This window comes from Silurus meridionalis, chromosome 6, assembly GCF_014805685.1.
Source record: "Silurus meridionalis isolate SWU-2019-XX chromosome 6, ASM1480568v1, whole genome shotgun sequence".
NCBI lineage: Eukaryota > Metazoa > Chordata > Actinopteri > Siluriformes > Siluridae > Silurus > Silurus meridionalis.
Genome location: NC_060889.1, coordinates 12,862,716 through 12,877,659, shown reverse-complemented (window position 1 = coordinate 12,877,659; position 14,944 = coordinate 12,862,716). Strand labels below are relative to the sequence as shown.

The following is a 14,944-nucleotide window of genomic DNA, read 5'->3' as shown; positions in this document are numbered from 1 at the left end:
GTTTGGTTTATGATTCTATTTCAGCTATTTTTTATTTCCTGGAAGTGGTCTGGTTAATATTAATCATATTTTCTGCTGCCAGACAACCTTCACTGTTGGTAGAGCACAAGGTCAGTGTCATAGTAAGTTCTAAATAAAACAGAATTATCATTGCTTTTATCGTCACACAATCAGACATTTACAGATTCAAAATATATCTGTACCTCAAACATTAACACTGTGCAGTCAAATGGACACGTACGAGGTACTAAAGGTAATTTAAATTTTATGATATAAATAGTAGCATATTCATAATTACAGCGATGGGAATTATGATGGCACAGAGCCAATTAGAGCATAGCATGCTAATATAGCCAAATTTTGTTTGCTGTGTAAATGAATACAAAATGAAAGTAAACTTGCAATAAAATCGACAGGTCCGGTAGGAATTCATACTGGCTGAAGACGCATGCTGCTGAGTTGTGCATCAGTGCGTAAACCTTATCCTTCATGTGATCAAAAATTGTCTGTGGCTGTTTTTAGTGTTGGGACCCAACAGCTTCAGTATCCCTTGTGCTCAGATTACTCCCTATGTGGAGGCTGGGCATGACCCTGTCCTAGATAAAACAGTTACAGAATGAATAAAAAAGTAGAAATTGAAAGAATGAATAAATACAGATGTAACTCAGTGTATGTCTGGTACTGTATATCAAAGTCACAGCTGCCCAAGTCATAGCTGTGGTCATGAAACTATTCATTGAGACTTCATGCACTGTCAACGATTCATCATAGGATAAAGATGATCAGTCAGAATCATTTACAGAGATGCTTAACTTTAAGAGCACAAATAAAAACCTTTTAGCAGAACATACTGGATTGTTTCACTGCAAGGGTGAAGCATTCAGACATATTGTTTTTGAGTATTGTGTATTGAGTATTGTTTTGGTATTTACTTACTTAAATATAGTGAAAAGTGGTTAGATCGTCTTTTTTGCACAACTATGTTGCCCAGTGCAGGAAGTTTCTGCCCTTAGATTACATAATAATTCACAAGTATCACCATTATTGAATTTCCCGCCTCACACCCCCACACCAGATGTCACCGTAGCCAATGTTCTCTTTAAAACACAGCCAAATGAACAGTCTTTGTTACTATCCAATAATAAATCTTCTTTCAAAGTTACTAAAGTATTCTTTGCCATCTTAGCCAAATCTGTGGCTTATTGTCTTTTTGATTTTCTTTATGCATGCTGCAGAGCTTTGTACAATATAATTCATTAAAAAATACCATATTGTACATGTGTCTGGAAGCCTGTGTCTTTACTTCTTATATTATCTCCACCTTAAGCTTTGCCTTCTTATTTCCTTCAGAGTTCTGTATATTATTTGTATTTTCACTATATATTTAGTTTTTAATTGGTTTATTTTTACTATTTAAAAGGCAGTTCTATCACAGTGTAATAACAGTTTTCTGTATATATAAATTAAAGTAAGTTAGATCTTTTTGGCTTCTCTGAATGGCAATACCAGATGTACAGTGAGCTACAGTGTAAGCCAGTAGCTATATAGATAGATAGATAGATAGATAGATAGACAGATGGACAGATGGACAGATGGACAGATAGATAGATAAAACTTAGTCTAGATATTAGCAACAAATTCTAATAATATATAATACAATAATAAAATGTCAACATTCCAAATGAATCCAAAAGTTCTTAGTAAATTCTCAATGTCTTCATGGAACTCTCTTTATGCACAGGGACATTGTCACGCTGGAACACGTTTAAACTTCATTAGTTCTATTAAAGGGAAAATGCAGTGTTACACCTTACATAGACATTTTATACTATTCTGTGCTTTAATCTTTGTAACAATAGTTTGAGAAGGAACTACATTTGGGTGGGATTGTCATGTGCTTTTATACTGCCTGTATAGCTTAAGTGTAGCTTATGCAGGTATCTTATGTGTTAAGTGTTAATGTGTTAAATGGGGGAGTGGTAGCTCCAGTGGTTAAGGCGCTGGATTACTGATCGGAAGGTCGGGGGTTCAAGCCCCAGTATCGCCAAGGTGCCACTCTTGGGCCCTTGAGCAAGGCCCTTAACCCTCTGTGGTCCAGGGGCGCCGTATCATGGCTGACCCTGCGCTCTGACCCCAGTTTCCAAAGCAAAAAAAAAAAAACTGGGATATGCGAAGAACAAATTTCACTGTGCTGTAATGTATATATGACAAATAAAGGCTATTCTTCTAAATATAGAGGCAGGAGGAATCAAAGCAGACTTGTGTTGATTTTTTTTTTATAAGGTAAAATTCCTTTACACAAAGTAGTGTCATGTTTTTGGAGACATTGTTGTTACTACATGTTATCATCCATCTAAAAGGGAACCATTATGTCATCATTTTGTTAGATGATGCTGTTCTTTTGCCTTGTGTTTTGGTTTGTACAATCACAGTTCAGAAATAAAACAAATTTTGACCTTTTGGTTGTGTTTTTGTTTGAGTTGTGGTAGTCATTTTAATACCACTTAGTTCATCCATGTAATTAAAATGTGTTTGCTTATTTATTTATTTATTAATTTATTTATTTATACTCTTTCTTTCTTACTTTCTCTTTTTCTGTGTGTGCGTGTGCGCAGGAACAAACGAAGATCATCGAGCCACTAGACTACGAAAATGTGGTGTTTCAAAGGAAAGCACAGATCCACAGTGATCCTCAGAGAGACCTGCTGCTGTGGCCAGCCGATGACGTCTCAGTGAGTTCACCAAAAATATTTCCATTATGATACAGTAGAGCTCAGTGCAGGCGGCTGTAAGAACACACCATGAAAGTGAAGTATATTTAACCCAGCACCATGAGGAGAACATTTAACCCAAGATCTTACTCTACAATAAAGTTACAGAAATATTGATAGCTTATGTAGCATAATGAAGCAAATTGAAGTTGAACAATCAAATCATTGAAGCTTTGTCAATTCATATTTATCATTGTGTGTTAGAGAAAAGTTCTTAATTTTATTTCAAACAATCAAGATTTATTTTTGTTTTTTTTTCTGTACGTTTGTTTTCTATAGCTAAGCTTCAGCTTTTTGGTGCGTTTGTACATGATGTGTTATAAACAGCCAGTTATTGCTTGCTGTTCTCAATGCCTCAATACTGCTTTTTTCCAGGAGACACAAATTGATCGTCAGAGAAGAACGACTGTCTCCTCTGTACCTCAGAATGCTGAACAAGAAGCCAAAAGCCTGTTCGCCACAGAGGTACTTTGCTAAACATCTGCTTCTGAATTAAAAAAAAAAAAAAAAAAAAAAGATTGACTAATACATTTTCCATGATTAAACACTGCTTTTGGCACTGTTTTGTCACATTTTCCTACATGCTTCATGTTTTTTTATAAGTAAATCTGATGCTGTGATGTAGTAACTGATGAGTGTTCCTTTTTGGCAGTGCATCAAAATGTACAACACTGAGTGGCACACAATCAATTACAACTACGAGGCTTACTCAGGATGTTTTCGCACTCTTCCCAGGTGGGATATAACCCTTTATTATTATTATTATTATTATTGTTATGATTATTATCATTATCATTATTATCTGATTGATTCCTCTCTGTGTATGAAATGTTGTCTTTAATGCTTGAAACAACAGACAGTTATATCAAAAACTTACTGATTATGTGCTACTGTATTTGCTTAGGAATCCTATACTTTATTTTTTTAATATAGCACAGTGATTATAAATCTACTTGTTTCCCCATTAGCCAAACTTCACTGATCTTATTATAATAGTAAAAAAAAAAGTAATGTTCTACAGTAAGTGAAAATACATAGTGATGCTAAATAGTTTGTGAATCCTTGATCATTTTCGGAATTTCTCCAACAATCTGGACCTAATTCGTTCTTTTCGAAAGTCATAAAAGCAGATTTTATTTTGTGTGCCAGGAAAACATTCCCCAAAAAATTCTGCCTCCATCAGACTGAAATGTTGACACAAGGCAGATTGTTTCCATGGATTAATCTTGTTGGCACCAAAACTTGTCGCAGCAAAAATCAAGATCTTTCATAGCAGGCAACATTTTTCCTTTCTTAAGCAGTCCAATGTTTACGAGCCCATGCCCAGTGCAGCCTCGTATTCCTGTAAAGGGAACCCTGATTTGGTGTTCCACTGTTGTAGCAGGTCCTCTTCAAAGATTTGACATGTTGGTCATTTTGAGAAGCTTTTCTGCTCACCACTTTTCTGCCACTTTGCAGCTGTTCTATTATGATATTAGAATTATTATTGCATTATTATTATGTAGGATTATCCTTATACAGTGGTGCAAAAAGTATTTAGTCAGCCACCAATTGTGCAAGTTCTCCCACTTAAAAAGATGAGAGAGGCCTGTAATTTTTATCATAGGTACACTTCAACTATGAGAGACAAAATGAGAAATTATTTGCAAATGATAGTGGAAATTAGTATTTGGTCACCTACAAAAAAGCAAGATTTCTGGCTCTCACAGACCTGTAACTTCTTCTTTAAGAGGCTCCTCTATCTTCCACTTGTTACCTGTATTAATGGCACCTGTTTGAACACGTTATCAGTATAAAAGACACCTGTCCAAACCTCAAACAGTCAGACTCCAAACTCCACTATGGCCAAGACCAAAGAGCTGTCAAAGGGCACCAGAAACAAAATTGTAGACCTGCACCAGGCTGGAAAGACTGAATCTGCAATAGGTAAGCAGCTTGGTGTGAAGAAATCAACTGTGGGAGCAATTATTAGAAAATGAAAGACATACAAGACCACTGATAATCTCCCTCGATCTCGGGCTCCATGCAAGATCTCACCCTGTGGGGTAAAAATGATCACAAGAACGGTGAGCAAAAATCCCAGAACCACATGGGGGGACCTAGTGAATGACCTCCAGAGAGCTGGGACCAAAGTAACAAAGGCTACCATCAGTAACACACTACGCCACCAGGGACTCAAATCCTGCAGTTACAGACGTGTCCCCCTGCTTAAGCCAGTACATGTCTGGGCCCATCTGAAGTTTGCTAGAGAGCATTTGGATGATCCAGAAGAGGATTGGGAGAATGTCATATGGTCAGATGAAACCCAAATAGAACTTCTTGATAAAAACTCAACTTGTCGTGTTTGGTGGAGAAATAATGCTGAGTTGCAGCCAAAGAATACCATACCTACTGTGAAGCATGGGGGTGGAAACATCATGCTTTGGGGCTGTTTTCTTGCAAAGGGACCAGGACGACTGATCCGTGTAATGGAAAGAATGAATGGGGCCATGTATCGTGAGCAAGGGCATTGAAGATAAAACTTGGCTGGGTCTTTCAGCATGACAATGATCCCAAACACACCGCCCGGGCAACGAAGGAGTGGCTCCGTAAGAAGCATTGCAAGGTCCTGGAGTGGCCTAGCCAGTCTTCAGATCTCAACCCCATAGAACATCTTTGGAGGGAGTTGAAAATCCGTGTTGCTCAGCAACAGCCTCAAAATCACTGCTCTAGAGGAGATCTGCATGGAGAAATGGGCCAAACTACCAGCAACAGTGTGTAAAAACCTTGTGGAGACTTACAAAAAACATTGGATCTCTTTCATTGCCAACAAATGGTATATAACAAAGTATTGAGATGAACTTTTGTTATTGACCAAATATTAATTTTCCACCATAATTTGCAAATAAATTCTTTAAAAATCAGACAACGTGATTTTCTCATCACATTTTTTTTCATTTTGTCTCTCATAGTTGAAGTGTACCTATGAGGTAAAATTACAGGCCTCTCTCATCTTTTTAAGTGGGAGAACTTGCACAATTGGTGGCTGACTAAATACTTTTTTGCCCCACTGTAACTTGGGAATAAAAACCATGCTAGTGGACCCAAACCATGCCTGGAAAATTCTCACCAAAATACAGCATACAAAAAAACATTAGCTGACATGATCCTGTAGAATTTCAATGTTTATTATTAGTTTAATTATTTAAAAAAAATAGGTTTTGTGCAATATTCTTTTTTTTTTTTAAAGGTTTATAGTCTTTCTTATTATAAATTCAGTGTTTTCAGTGTAGTGAGTTGTTCCAGTGCTCACTCACAATTGAGCTGTTTTCTGATCTAGTAAAGGGACTAAGACTGAAAAACTCCCATCCCACATGTTTGAGACTGATGAAGGAGAGGAGGTAAGAGGACTTCTGTGTGCGTGTGTGTGTGTGCGTGTGTGTGTGTGTTTGTGTGTGTGTTATACAAATAAAAACGAATTTAATTGAATTTTGAATTTCTAAACAATTTGGTGAAATATCCTGTCAAGCTGCAATCATTGAAACTGCAATGTGACTTTTAATCATGCATGTTACAGTGTGAGCAGTCAGGGTTTGTAGATTCCATCGATTATTAGAGCGATCGGATAAGAAGTAAAAATCAATACTAAATATGCAATAGAAAAATAAAACGGGTCTCTTAAAATAAACAAGTAATTTGTTTCCTTTTTAGAAAAATGTAAATTTTAATTGCTGAAATTGCATACAAGAATATCTGTGAAATCTAAACCCATTTAATGCATTTAAGTGCCATATTACATTAAAATACATATATTAAATAAATAAAAAATCATAAATAAAACTGCCACTTTCCAGGCAAAGGTGATTTATAAAAAAAAAACATGACGGGAGAAAGTGTGCACCTGTAAGTAAACTCTGAACCCTGCATACGCACAATGTGGAAACACAGAAGGCGAGAATGGGAATAGGCGACAGACACAGAACCTTTTGCGTGGAAAGTGTCACAGTTTAGCAGATCACAGTTTAGCGTGTGGTGCATCAGTAATAATGGTCCGTGGGGAAACACAGTGCTCTGTTTGTAGTTGTGGACTAAATTAAGCAAATAATTTGCCTTGATGCTTTTTGTATTCTAATTCAAGTTTCAGCCCTAAATGAATGTTAAAAATGGTGGTCTATCTTTTTGTAAAAGTCATTTCATATGATTTGTTTGCCATGAGGAAAATCACAGTCATATGTCTACAGTCAGCACAGAGGCCTTTTCAGTGGGTTGAGGCTCTCATACTATAAATAGCCTAAAATGAAATGTCCGGTCGATCTGGATGATACAAGATGGAGAGAATGGGTGACTTTTAAAGTGGAAAGTATTGCCTTTCTGAATGTTTTGTGTTTCCATAATGCATCAGTACCATTTAGAGGCTGTTCTAATTTTAAATTTTTGTACCTTTCCCTGTGGGGTTGCTGAAAGTGTGACATCATAATCATGATCGTATTTCCTTTTGTTGGCCATTTCAAGGACATTAGTGAGGCCCGGTGATTGCATATCGAAATTAATGAATGATGGAATAAAGGCTTTTAATCCATAGAGCAGTCAGGGGAAGAAGGGAAGTGGGAGAGTGATTGATCCTTTAGTCTCAGAGGAGCAGTGAGGGAGAGGGAGAAGGAGAGAAAGAAAACGTAAGCGAGAGAGAATGGGGGATGGAAAGAGAAATGAGGAAGAAGGAGGAGTGTACTTGGACAATCACATTACAGTTGAGAGCTAGAGAAAGAGCAGCAGCAGGCCACTTCAATCACATTAGAGAGATAAATGCAAACACACACACAAACACACAAACACACACACACACTCACTCACTCACTCACTCAAACACACTGTTTTTCTGACCGTGCAAAGCTCACTGTGTTAATTAGGATTGATTGTCATTAGTGCCAAAACTATGGAAACCCAGAGGTGGCAAAAGTACACACATCTTTTTTTTACTCAAGTTAAAGTAAAGAAGTTTGGGCTCTGACATGAACTCAAGTAAAAAGTAGCCATTGCTACTACCTGTTTTAGTGTCACGTTGGTAACTGGAAATCACTTCCTGATAATATTAGGGCTAAAATATTTAATCGTGATTAATGGCATGATTTTCATGAGTTAATTTAAGGTTCCCTGGTGATGCAGTGGTTAGGATTCGGCGCTCTCACCGCCGCGGCCTGGGTTTGATCCCCGGTCAGGGAACCAACCCCAGCCATTAGGGTTGCACAAGCCAGTGCACTCTTAGTGCCGGTCCAAAGCCCGGATAAATGGGGAGGGTTGCTTCAGGAAGTGCATCCAGCATAAAAACATGTGCCAAATCCCTAATGTGAGAAGCTGAAAGAGAGCCATGAGTTAACAAAAACTAAAATTAATTCATACACTTTCATCTGTTCTAAATGTACCTTTAATTAACACGTTTCAAGTTTTTAATACTCTAATCAACATGGACATGAACAAATATAGATGCTTTATGCAAATGTATGTTTATTATTAGTGAAACTCTACTTAATTTAGAGCATGAAGACAAAATATTCTTGTAAGTGTTTTAAAGTAATTATGGTGTTTAAAATGATGTAAACGGAACCTTTGCTGTGTTTCCACACGGTAGTTAATAAGGTGAACCCGGAAAAACTGTACCTCTTCTAACTTTTATACAGATTACACAATAAGAGATTATTTATTTGTTTAAAATTCAGGTTGTTTTATTTTTGTGTCTGTAAAGAGAGATGACAGAGATGGCAGAGAGCGTCCCCTGTCTGTTTTCTTTATTTTACAAAAGCACAGCATTTTGTTTTTATTATGAGTGTATAAAAATAAAAGTAGACCCTTTACAGATTAGAATAATGTATTGCTCTTATTTGTACGATAAAAAACCCCCAGTAAAGTTCGTTTCGGCATTATTTGGAAAAATTTCATGAAATGCGCCGGTGTGTACGTCAACCCCTAGAGGGTTCATTGTGTTCATCCCATGGCGGATTTTGGTCCTGATTTGAGACTTGGCGCATCAGTAAAACAAATGTCATTTTTGGTGGAGTTTTCTTTTTATCTTAGTAAAGAAAGAACATCATGAATAAACTTGTTTTGCGTTTTTGCGTTCGCCTCTTTTATATGCATTTATTTATATTTTTAAGTCAAACAGAAATGCGCACATTAATAAAATTTATGCTGTTAAGAGGAATTTGTGCTAACGCATTATTAACGTGTTAATTTTGACAGCTCTAATGAATGTTTTAATACAAAATGAATAAAAAATGTTGTTACCTAATGAACGAATCCAGGCTGAACAGCCACTATATAAAACACAAGCAGAGAAAAGATGATGATGATCAGGTGATCAGGAATGTCTCTGCTCAGTCATGTTTACATCGCTGACTCCCTCTGCTCATCCGCGTTAACCCCAGACTTCTTGTTGCCTTCTGCCTGCTCATCGTTTGCTCTATAATCTAGTCCACGTCTGTGGTGTGCGAGAGCCAGGAAATGATACACCAGTGGTAGATTGAAAAAGCCACACAATGACAATAAATAGGTTAAGAAAATTTGAATAAGCAATGAGAAAAAAAGATTTATATTTCACCAAATAAATTAAAACTAAAGTAAAGAGCCTGTTTTAAAAATGAAGTAGAAAGTACAGATATTTGTGTAAAAATGTAATGAGTAGAAGTAAAAAGTTGTCCGAAAATTAAATAGTGAAGTAAAGTACTGATACCAGAAAAATCTACTTCGTTACTTCACACCTCTGTGTAGAAATAACGCATATGGTTTACTGATATTTTAGTTTTCATAGGAATCCGATACAAAATATTTGGCCTACATAATGGCCATACGAATGTTTATAAATCTGTTCACATGACCGTATGATAAAACTAGTCATGTTAAAAGATGTAGTCAATTTGAGGTAAAAGATGTTTACTATTTATTAAATATTGAGAAGTAAAAAAAAAAAAAATGTTGATTGATGAAATTGTCATATTTGTAATATTAAACCTGTAAATAATTGACTTTAACCTGTCTATACATTATCTTTCTGTATCTTGTTGAGAAAGATACAGAAAGATAGGCTCTATCAGTGTTTAAGCGAAAGTGAGTACACCCCTCAAATTTCAGAATCCATTTTAGTATTTCTTCTCAATAGACAATATTATAGAAACTTGGATATATTTTAGAGTAGTCAATGTGCAGCTTGTATAGCAGTACAGATTTACTGTCCTCTAAAAATAACTAAACATACAGACATTATTGTCCAAATAACTGGCAACAAAATTGAGTACACACTAAATTAACATGTCAAAACTGTGTCCAAAGTGTTAATATTTTGTATGAGCACCACTGTTATCCAGCACTGTCTTAATCATCCTGGGTATGGAAGTTACCAGAGCTGCACAGGTTGTTGCTGGGATTCTCAATAGGGTTCAGGTCTGGAGACAGATAACCACTTCAACACATTCACCTTCACCTTCCTCAGCAAGGCAGTTGTCACCTTAGCAGTGTGTTTGGGGTTGTTTTGGTGTTGGAATACTGTTGTTTGGCCCAGTTTCTTACTCACTTTTGTTGCTAGTTATTTGGACAATAATGTCTGTATGTTGAGTTATTTTTAGAGGACAGTAAATCTGTACTTCTATACAAGCTGCACATTGACTACTCTTAAATATATCCAAGTTTCATTTCTATAGTATTGTCCATTGAGAAGATACTAAAATAGATGCTGAAATGTGAGGGGTGTACTCACTTCCGTGAGATAATGTACATCTTTCGAATGATAAAATAACTGAAATATAATTTCCAGTACTCTCTAACTCACCTTACTGTTTATGTTCCAAACCCATGGTTTGATAAGTTCATTAAAAGTAAAATATAGTAATCCCCTGCTTTGCCGCAGTTTGAATTTTACGCCCCCGGTTTATCTCAGAATTGCGTTTTCCACATAACTAGTTTGTTGCCGATCTCTCGAGGATTGCAAGATAGACCACAAAACTTATAGGGAATTGTTTTCATGGAGTTTTATGTTGAAATAATTAAATTTAATAATAAAATATAATTATTAATTATAAAATTAAGTAAAATGTTAATACAGTACTGTATACATAAAAAAGCATTTTTGGTGAGGCGTCCGTTTATCACTGTTTTTCGTTTATCGCCGACGGTTTTGGAACGTAACCACCGATAAAAGAGGAATTACTGTATATAAATAATAAATACGTACCCTAACCCTACATTTTCTTTAATCCAATTTCTATTGACATGTGAGACAGGATTATATAAAAATTAGGAACATAAACATCCAGCAGATCCTCTGTTCTAAACAGTCATCAAGACAGAGGTTGCACAAATAACCCTTAGCTAGAATCTAATTTGCTGTCTGGGCAGTTACATTAGCTGCTGGAGTCAGTGCTAGTCTGACCTGGCATTAGCATAGTAAAAAGGGAAATTCTATTAAACATAGTCATAAACATATTTCGTGTTTTCTAGAGTGGCAAAATTGATGCCTCTTTTTATCATATAAGCCTCTAGTTATTATTTAAACCATTTTATTGAGGAAATGTCCAGTGTCCAGTGGCTTCTCCGTATATATATATATATATATATATATATATATATATATATATATATATATATATATATATATATATATATATATATATATATATATAATTGTATTTATTTTTTTTACACTGTTTGGTCAATTAATAGGTATGAGCACATGCATTAACTAGCCATGACTGAGTTTTACAGTCATTTTATTGCTTCATTTGTTTATATCATCCGGCTATTTGATCTGTTCACAGGAAATGCTCATGTTAGGGGTGTGTGTGTGTATGTTTGTGTGTGTGTGTGTGTGTGTGTGTGTGTGTTCGTGTGTCTGTGTGTTTGTAGAGAGACAGTGGATTAATAAGAAAGGATGACAGGAGGAGTATCAATGAGGGAATGTGCACCTGAGTCAGCATTAATTCGAATTATTGCTGCTTTAGAATGAAAAACACTGGATTTGTGTTTGCCTGTTTAAAACAAAAGAAGATTTTCATTCAATGTTTTTAACTTTGCGTGTGTGTGTGTGTGTGTGTGTGTGTGTGTGTGTGTGTGTGTGTGTGTGTATTAGGACTCCTTGTCACTGTGCTCTCAGAAAGGAGGTGTGATGAAACAGGGATGGCTCCATAAAGCCAATGTCAACAGCAGCCTTTCTGTATCAATGAAGGTAACTGAAACCTTTGCTAATAATAATAAATAAATAAATAACCCTGTAGTTCATTTTTCATCCATTTTGAATCTTGAATCCTTTGCTTATTGTCAACTGCAGTTAACTAAGGAGGGTTTTTTAATCATAGGTGTTCAAGCGGCGGTATTTCTACCTGTCTCAGCTCCCTGATGGTTCCTACATTCTTAACTCCTATAAAGATGAGAAGAACTGTAAAGAGACCAAAGGCTCCATCTACTTGGACTCCTGTATCGACGTGGTGACGGTACATTTACCAGCATACTTAACCAGTAAAACTATTTACTAGCTGTTTAGTCATAACTTTCTTAACTTTTTAGCTCAGGCTTGGGCCTAGGCTTGTGGTCATTAGTCAGCTTGTGGGATGGCTTGGGAGATCATTAAACTATTTTTTAGAATGTGGAGTTCAAAGGTTATTCCCTCAAATGTAAAATCACTACAATGGAAGTGATCTCTGTTTGCTTTATAGTGTCCTAAGATGCGTCGCAATGGCTTTGAGCTGAAGATGCAAGATCGCTACAGTCACTATTTGGCAGCAGACAGCGAAGCTGAGCTGGAGGATTGGGTGAACACACTGAAGCTCGCTACAGAGTTCATCGGAGGACAGGAGGAACGGAACAGACTCCTCAGACTGTGTATTAGGTGTGTTTATCTGCTTTTTCCTCCCTTTGTTTAATAGGGAACTGGATATTCACACTGCCTTTTCAGTAGCTCACATTTTTGACAGGCTCAAGTCTTCTTTCGATTTCACTTTTAGGTTTTTCATAATCTATACTATTCAGCCAAATGTATGTGGGCACCCGATTGTTACACAAATATGTAAGTCTTCTGAGAATCGTTGTCTCAAAGTTGGAAGCGCAAAATTCCAGGATGTCTTTGTACGCTCTGACAGTATGATTTTCTGTCTCGAGAACTGACCTAGCCTGTGCACAAAGCATGTTTTCCAGTGTTAGCCTTAAAGAGATTATTATAACAGCAAAGGTCAGGTATCTCTATATTAATAGCTATTGTTTTGAAAAGTGATGTTCATAAAGCACATCTGTTGTCATGATCAAGCATCCACATACTTCTACCCTTGCTACCCTTAATAAATGTTGGCCTGCAGTCTCCCTTTCCAGTTTCTACTTTATTTATCTTTTTTGTAACCTTCTAGAGTCATTAGCTTTGTATTGAACAGTAAATGCATCGAATCCAAATAATCTTTATTGCCAAGCATTGTTGGTTGCATGTACAAGAAACTTGTCATGGTATGCTGGTGCTATAAAAATGATGAAACCCTAGGAAAATAAAATAATAAGATAATGAATAAGGATGAAGACTTAAAGTGTATTTAAACTCAAGGTGATGACTGAATTTACTTTCGACTATTAACAAGTTTTTATTTTGAATGTGTTTAGTGAGGACCTGCTCACAAGATAACTGGGAGGATTTTGTCTTGTTATTTGGTGGTAATCAGGTTCTGCCAGAATTTAGTTTTGCTATATTTATGATGTCTGTGTTGTGGTATAGTCTCGGCTATAAATTCCAGTTTGTTTTCCCTCTTTTATGTACACATACTGTATAGTACATAAATATATATATATATATATATATATATATATATATATATATATATATATATATATATATATATGTATATATATATATATATATTTGGTACATATATATATTTGGAAAAATATGGTACTATAATATGGTACTATATTACAGTGTATATGTGTATATGTGTGTATATATATATATATATATATATATATATATATATATATATATATATATATATATATATATATATATATATATATATATATATATACACTGTAATATAGTACCATATTTTTCGGACTATAAGCCGCTACTTTTTCCCCACGTTTTGAACCCCGCGGCTTAAACAATGAAGCGGCTATTTATGAAATTTTCCTGGGTTTTTCCTGGTTTTCACAAACTTTAAGCCAAAAAACTGAGCGACATAACATTAGACCAATGAAATTTCCAAACGGAAACGAAAAAACGCACCTCACCTGTGTTCTGAGCTGCACACTATCGGGAGAAAAAAAGTTTTTTTTAAACGCACAACGATGCCAAAAGATAAACTCCCGAGAGAAATTGTTGTGAAAGGAAGGAGGAAGACAGTGAACAATGACTTTCTTGGTAGGCTACTGTTTAGATACAAGCCGTTGTAACGCGTTGAGTCTGGGTGAAGGGAGAGGTCACTAACTTCAGTTGCAACAGAAATCATATAAACACAGACAGGTTTCCAAAACTCATGCTTTTTTATTTTTCTTGGCAACAGCGTTACGGGTTAGTCAAAGAAACTTAGAAATCAGCAGATTGCACACATGCAGTAATAGCGGAAAAATGCAGTGCCAGGCTATTCCCAAAATACCTGTTGCGCCTCCTAAAGGAAGCGCAACATATTTCACCCTTTACACCGTGTGTAACGTGTCTTTCGTTAAAGCCTGTGTAAAGTACATTAGTGTAGACAGCTTATAGACAGGTGCAGCTTATTTATGCTAAAAATAAAAATACTTGTAAAATATTTTAAAATGCGGCTTATATATGGGTGCGCTTTATAGTCCGGAAATTACGGTACATGCAGTCATTCATACTCATGCTGTCAGTTCCAACAAATTAAAGCCACAGATGCTAATTTAAAACACACCTCAACTCGTACTTGCTATGATGCTATGGTAAGGAGGTACGTGCTTTAAATATCACTTGTGTATTATTTATATATTTTAGAAAGAAACCACAATTGATTGAATAAACGAATCCATAACCTGACAATCGAGAAAGGGAGATTGTAGTGCTTTGTGAGGCTAAACACAAGACTATTTATCTGTAAATAAGATTCATGTATGGAAACCACATGATATTACCCAGTGGCTTATTGAAAACATAGTCTAGTGTCTCAGGACTCTGAGTGTATGCTGGTATTCACATGTAATTCTACTAAAACTTCACTCAC

At 35.9% G+C, this 14,944-nt stretch overlaps 1 protein-coding gene across 1 annotated transcript in view; it reads left to right on the top strand.

Annotated features, from left to right (window-relative positions):
- The window catches only part of dock11 (dedicator of cytokinesis 11), a 67,958-nt gene that overhangs the window by 2,422 nt on the left and 50,592 nt on the right, over positions 1–14,944 (top strand). Inside the window, 8 exon segments of the mRNA XM_046850970.1 lie at positions 2,616–2,732; positions 3,147–3,236; positions 3,424–3,506; positions 6,091–6,151; positions 11,863–11,958; positions 12,089–12,223; positions 12,446–12,555; positions 12,557–12,618. Of these exon segments, the coding sequence (XP_046706926.1) occupies positions 2,616–2,732; positions 3,147–3,236; positions 3,424–3,506; positions 6,091–6,151; positions 11,863–11,958; positions 12,089–12,223; positions 12,446–12,555; positions 12,557–12,618 (754 nt within the window).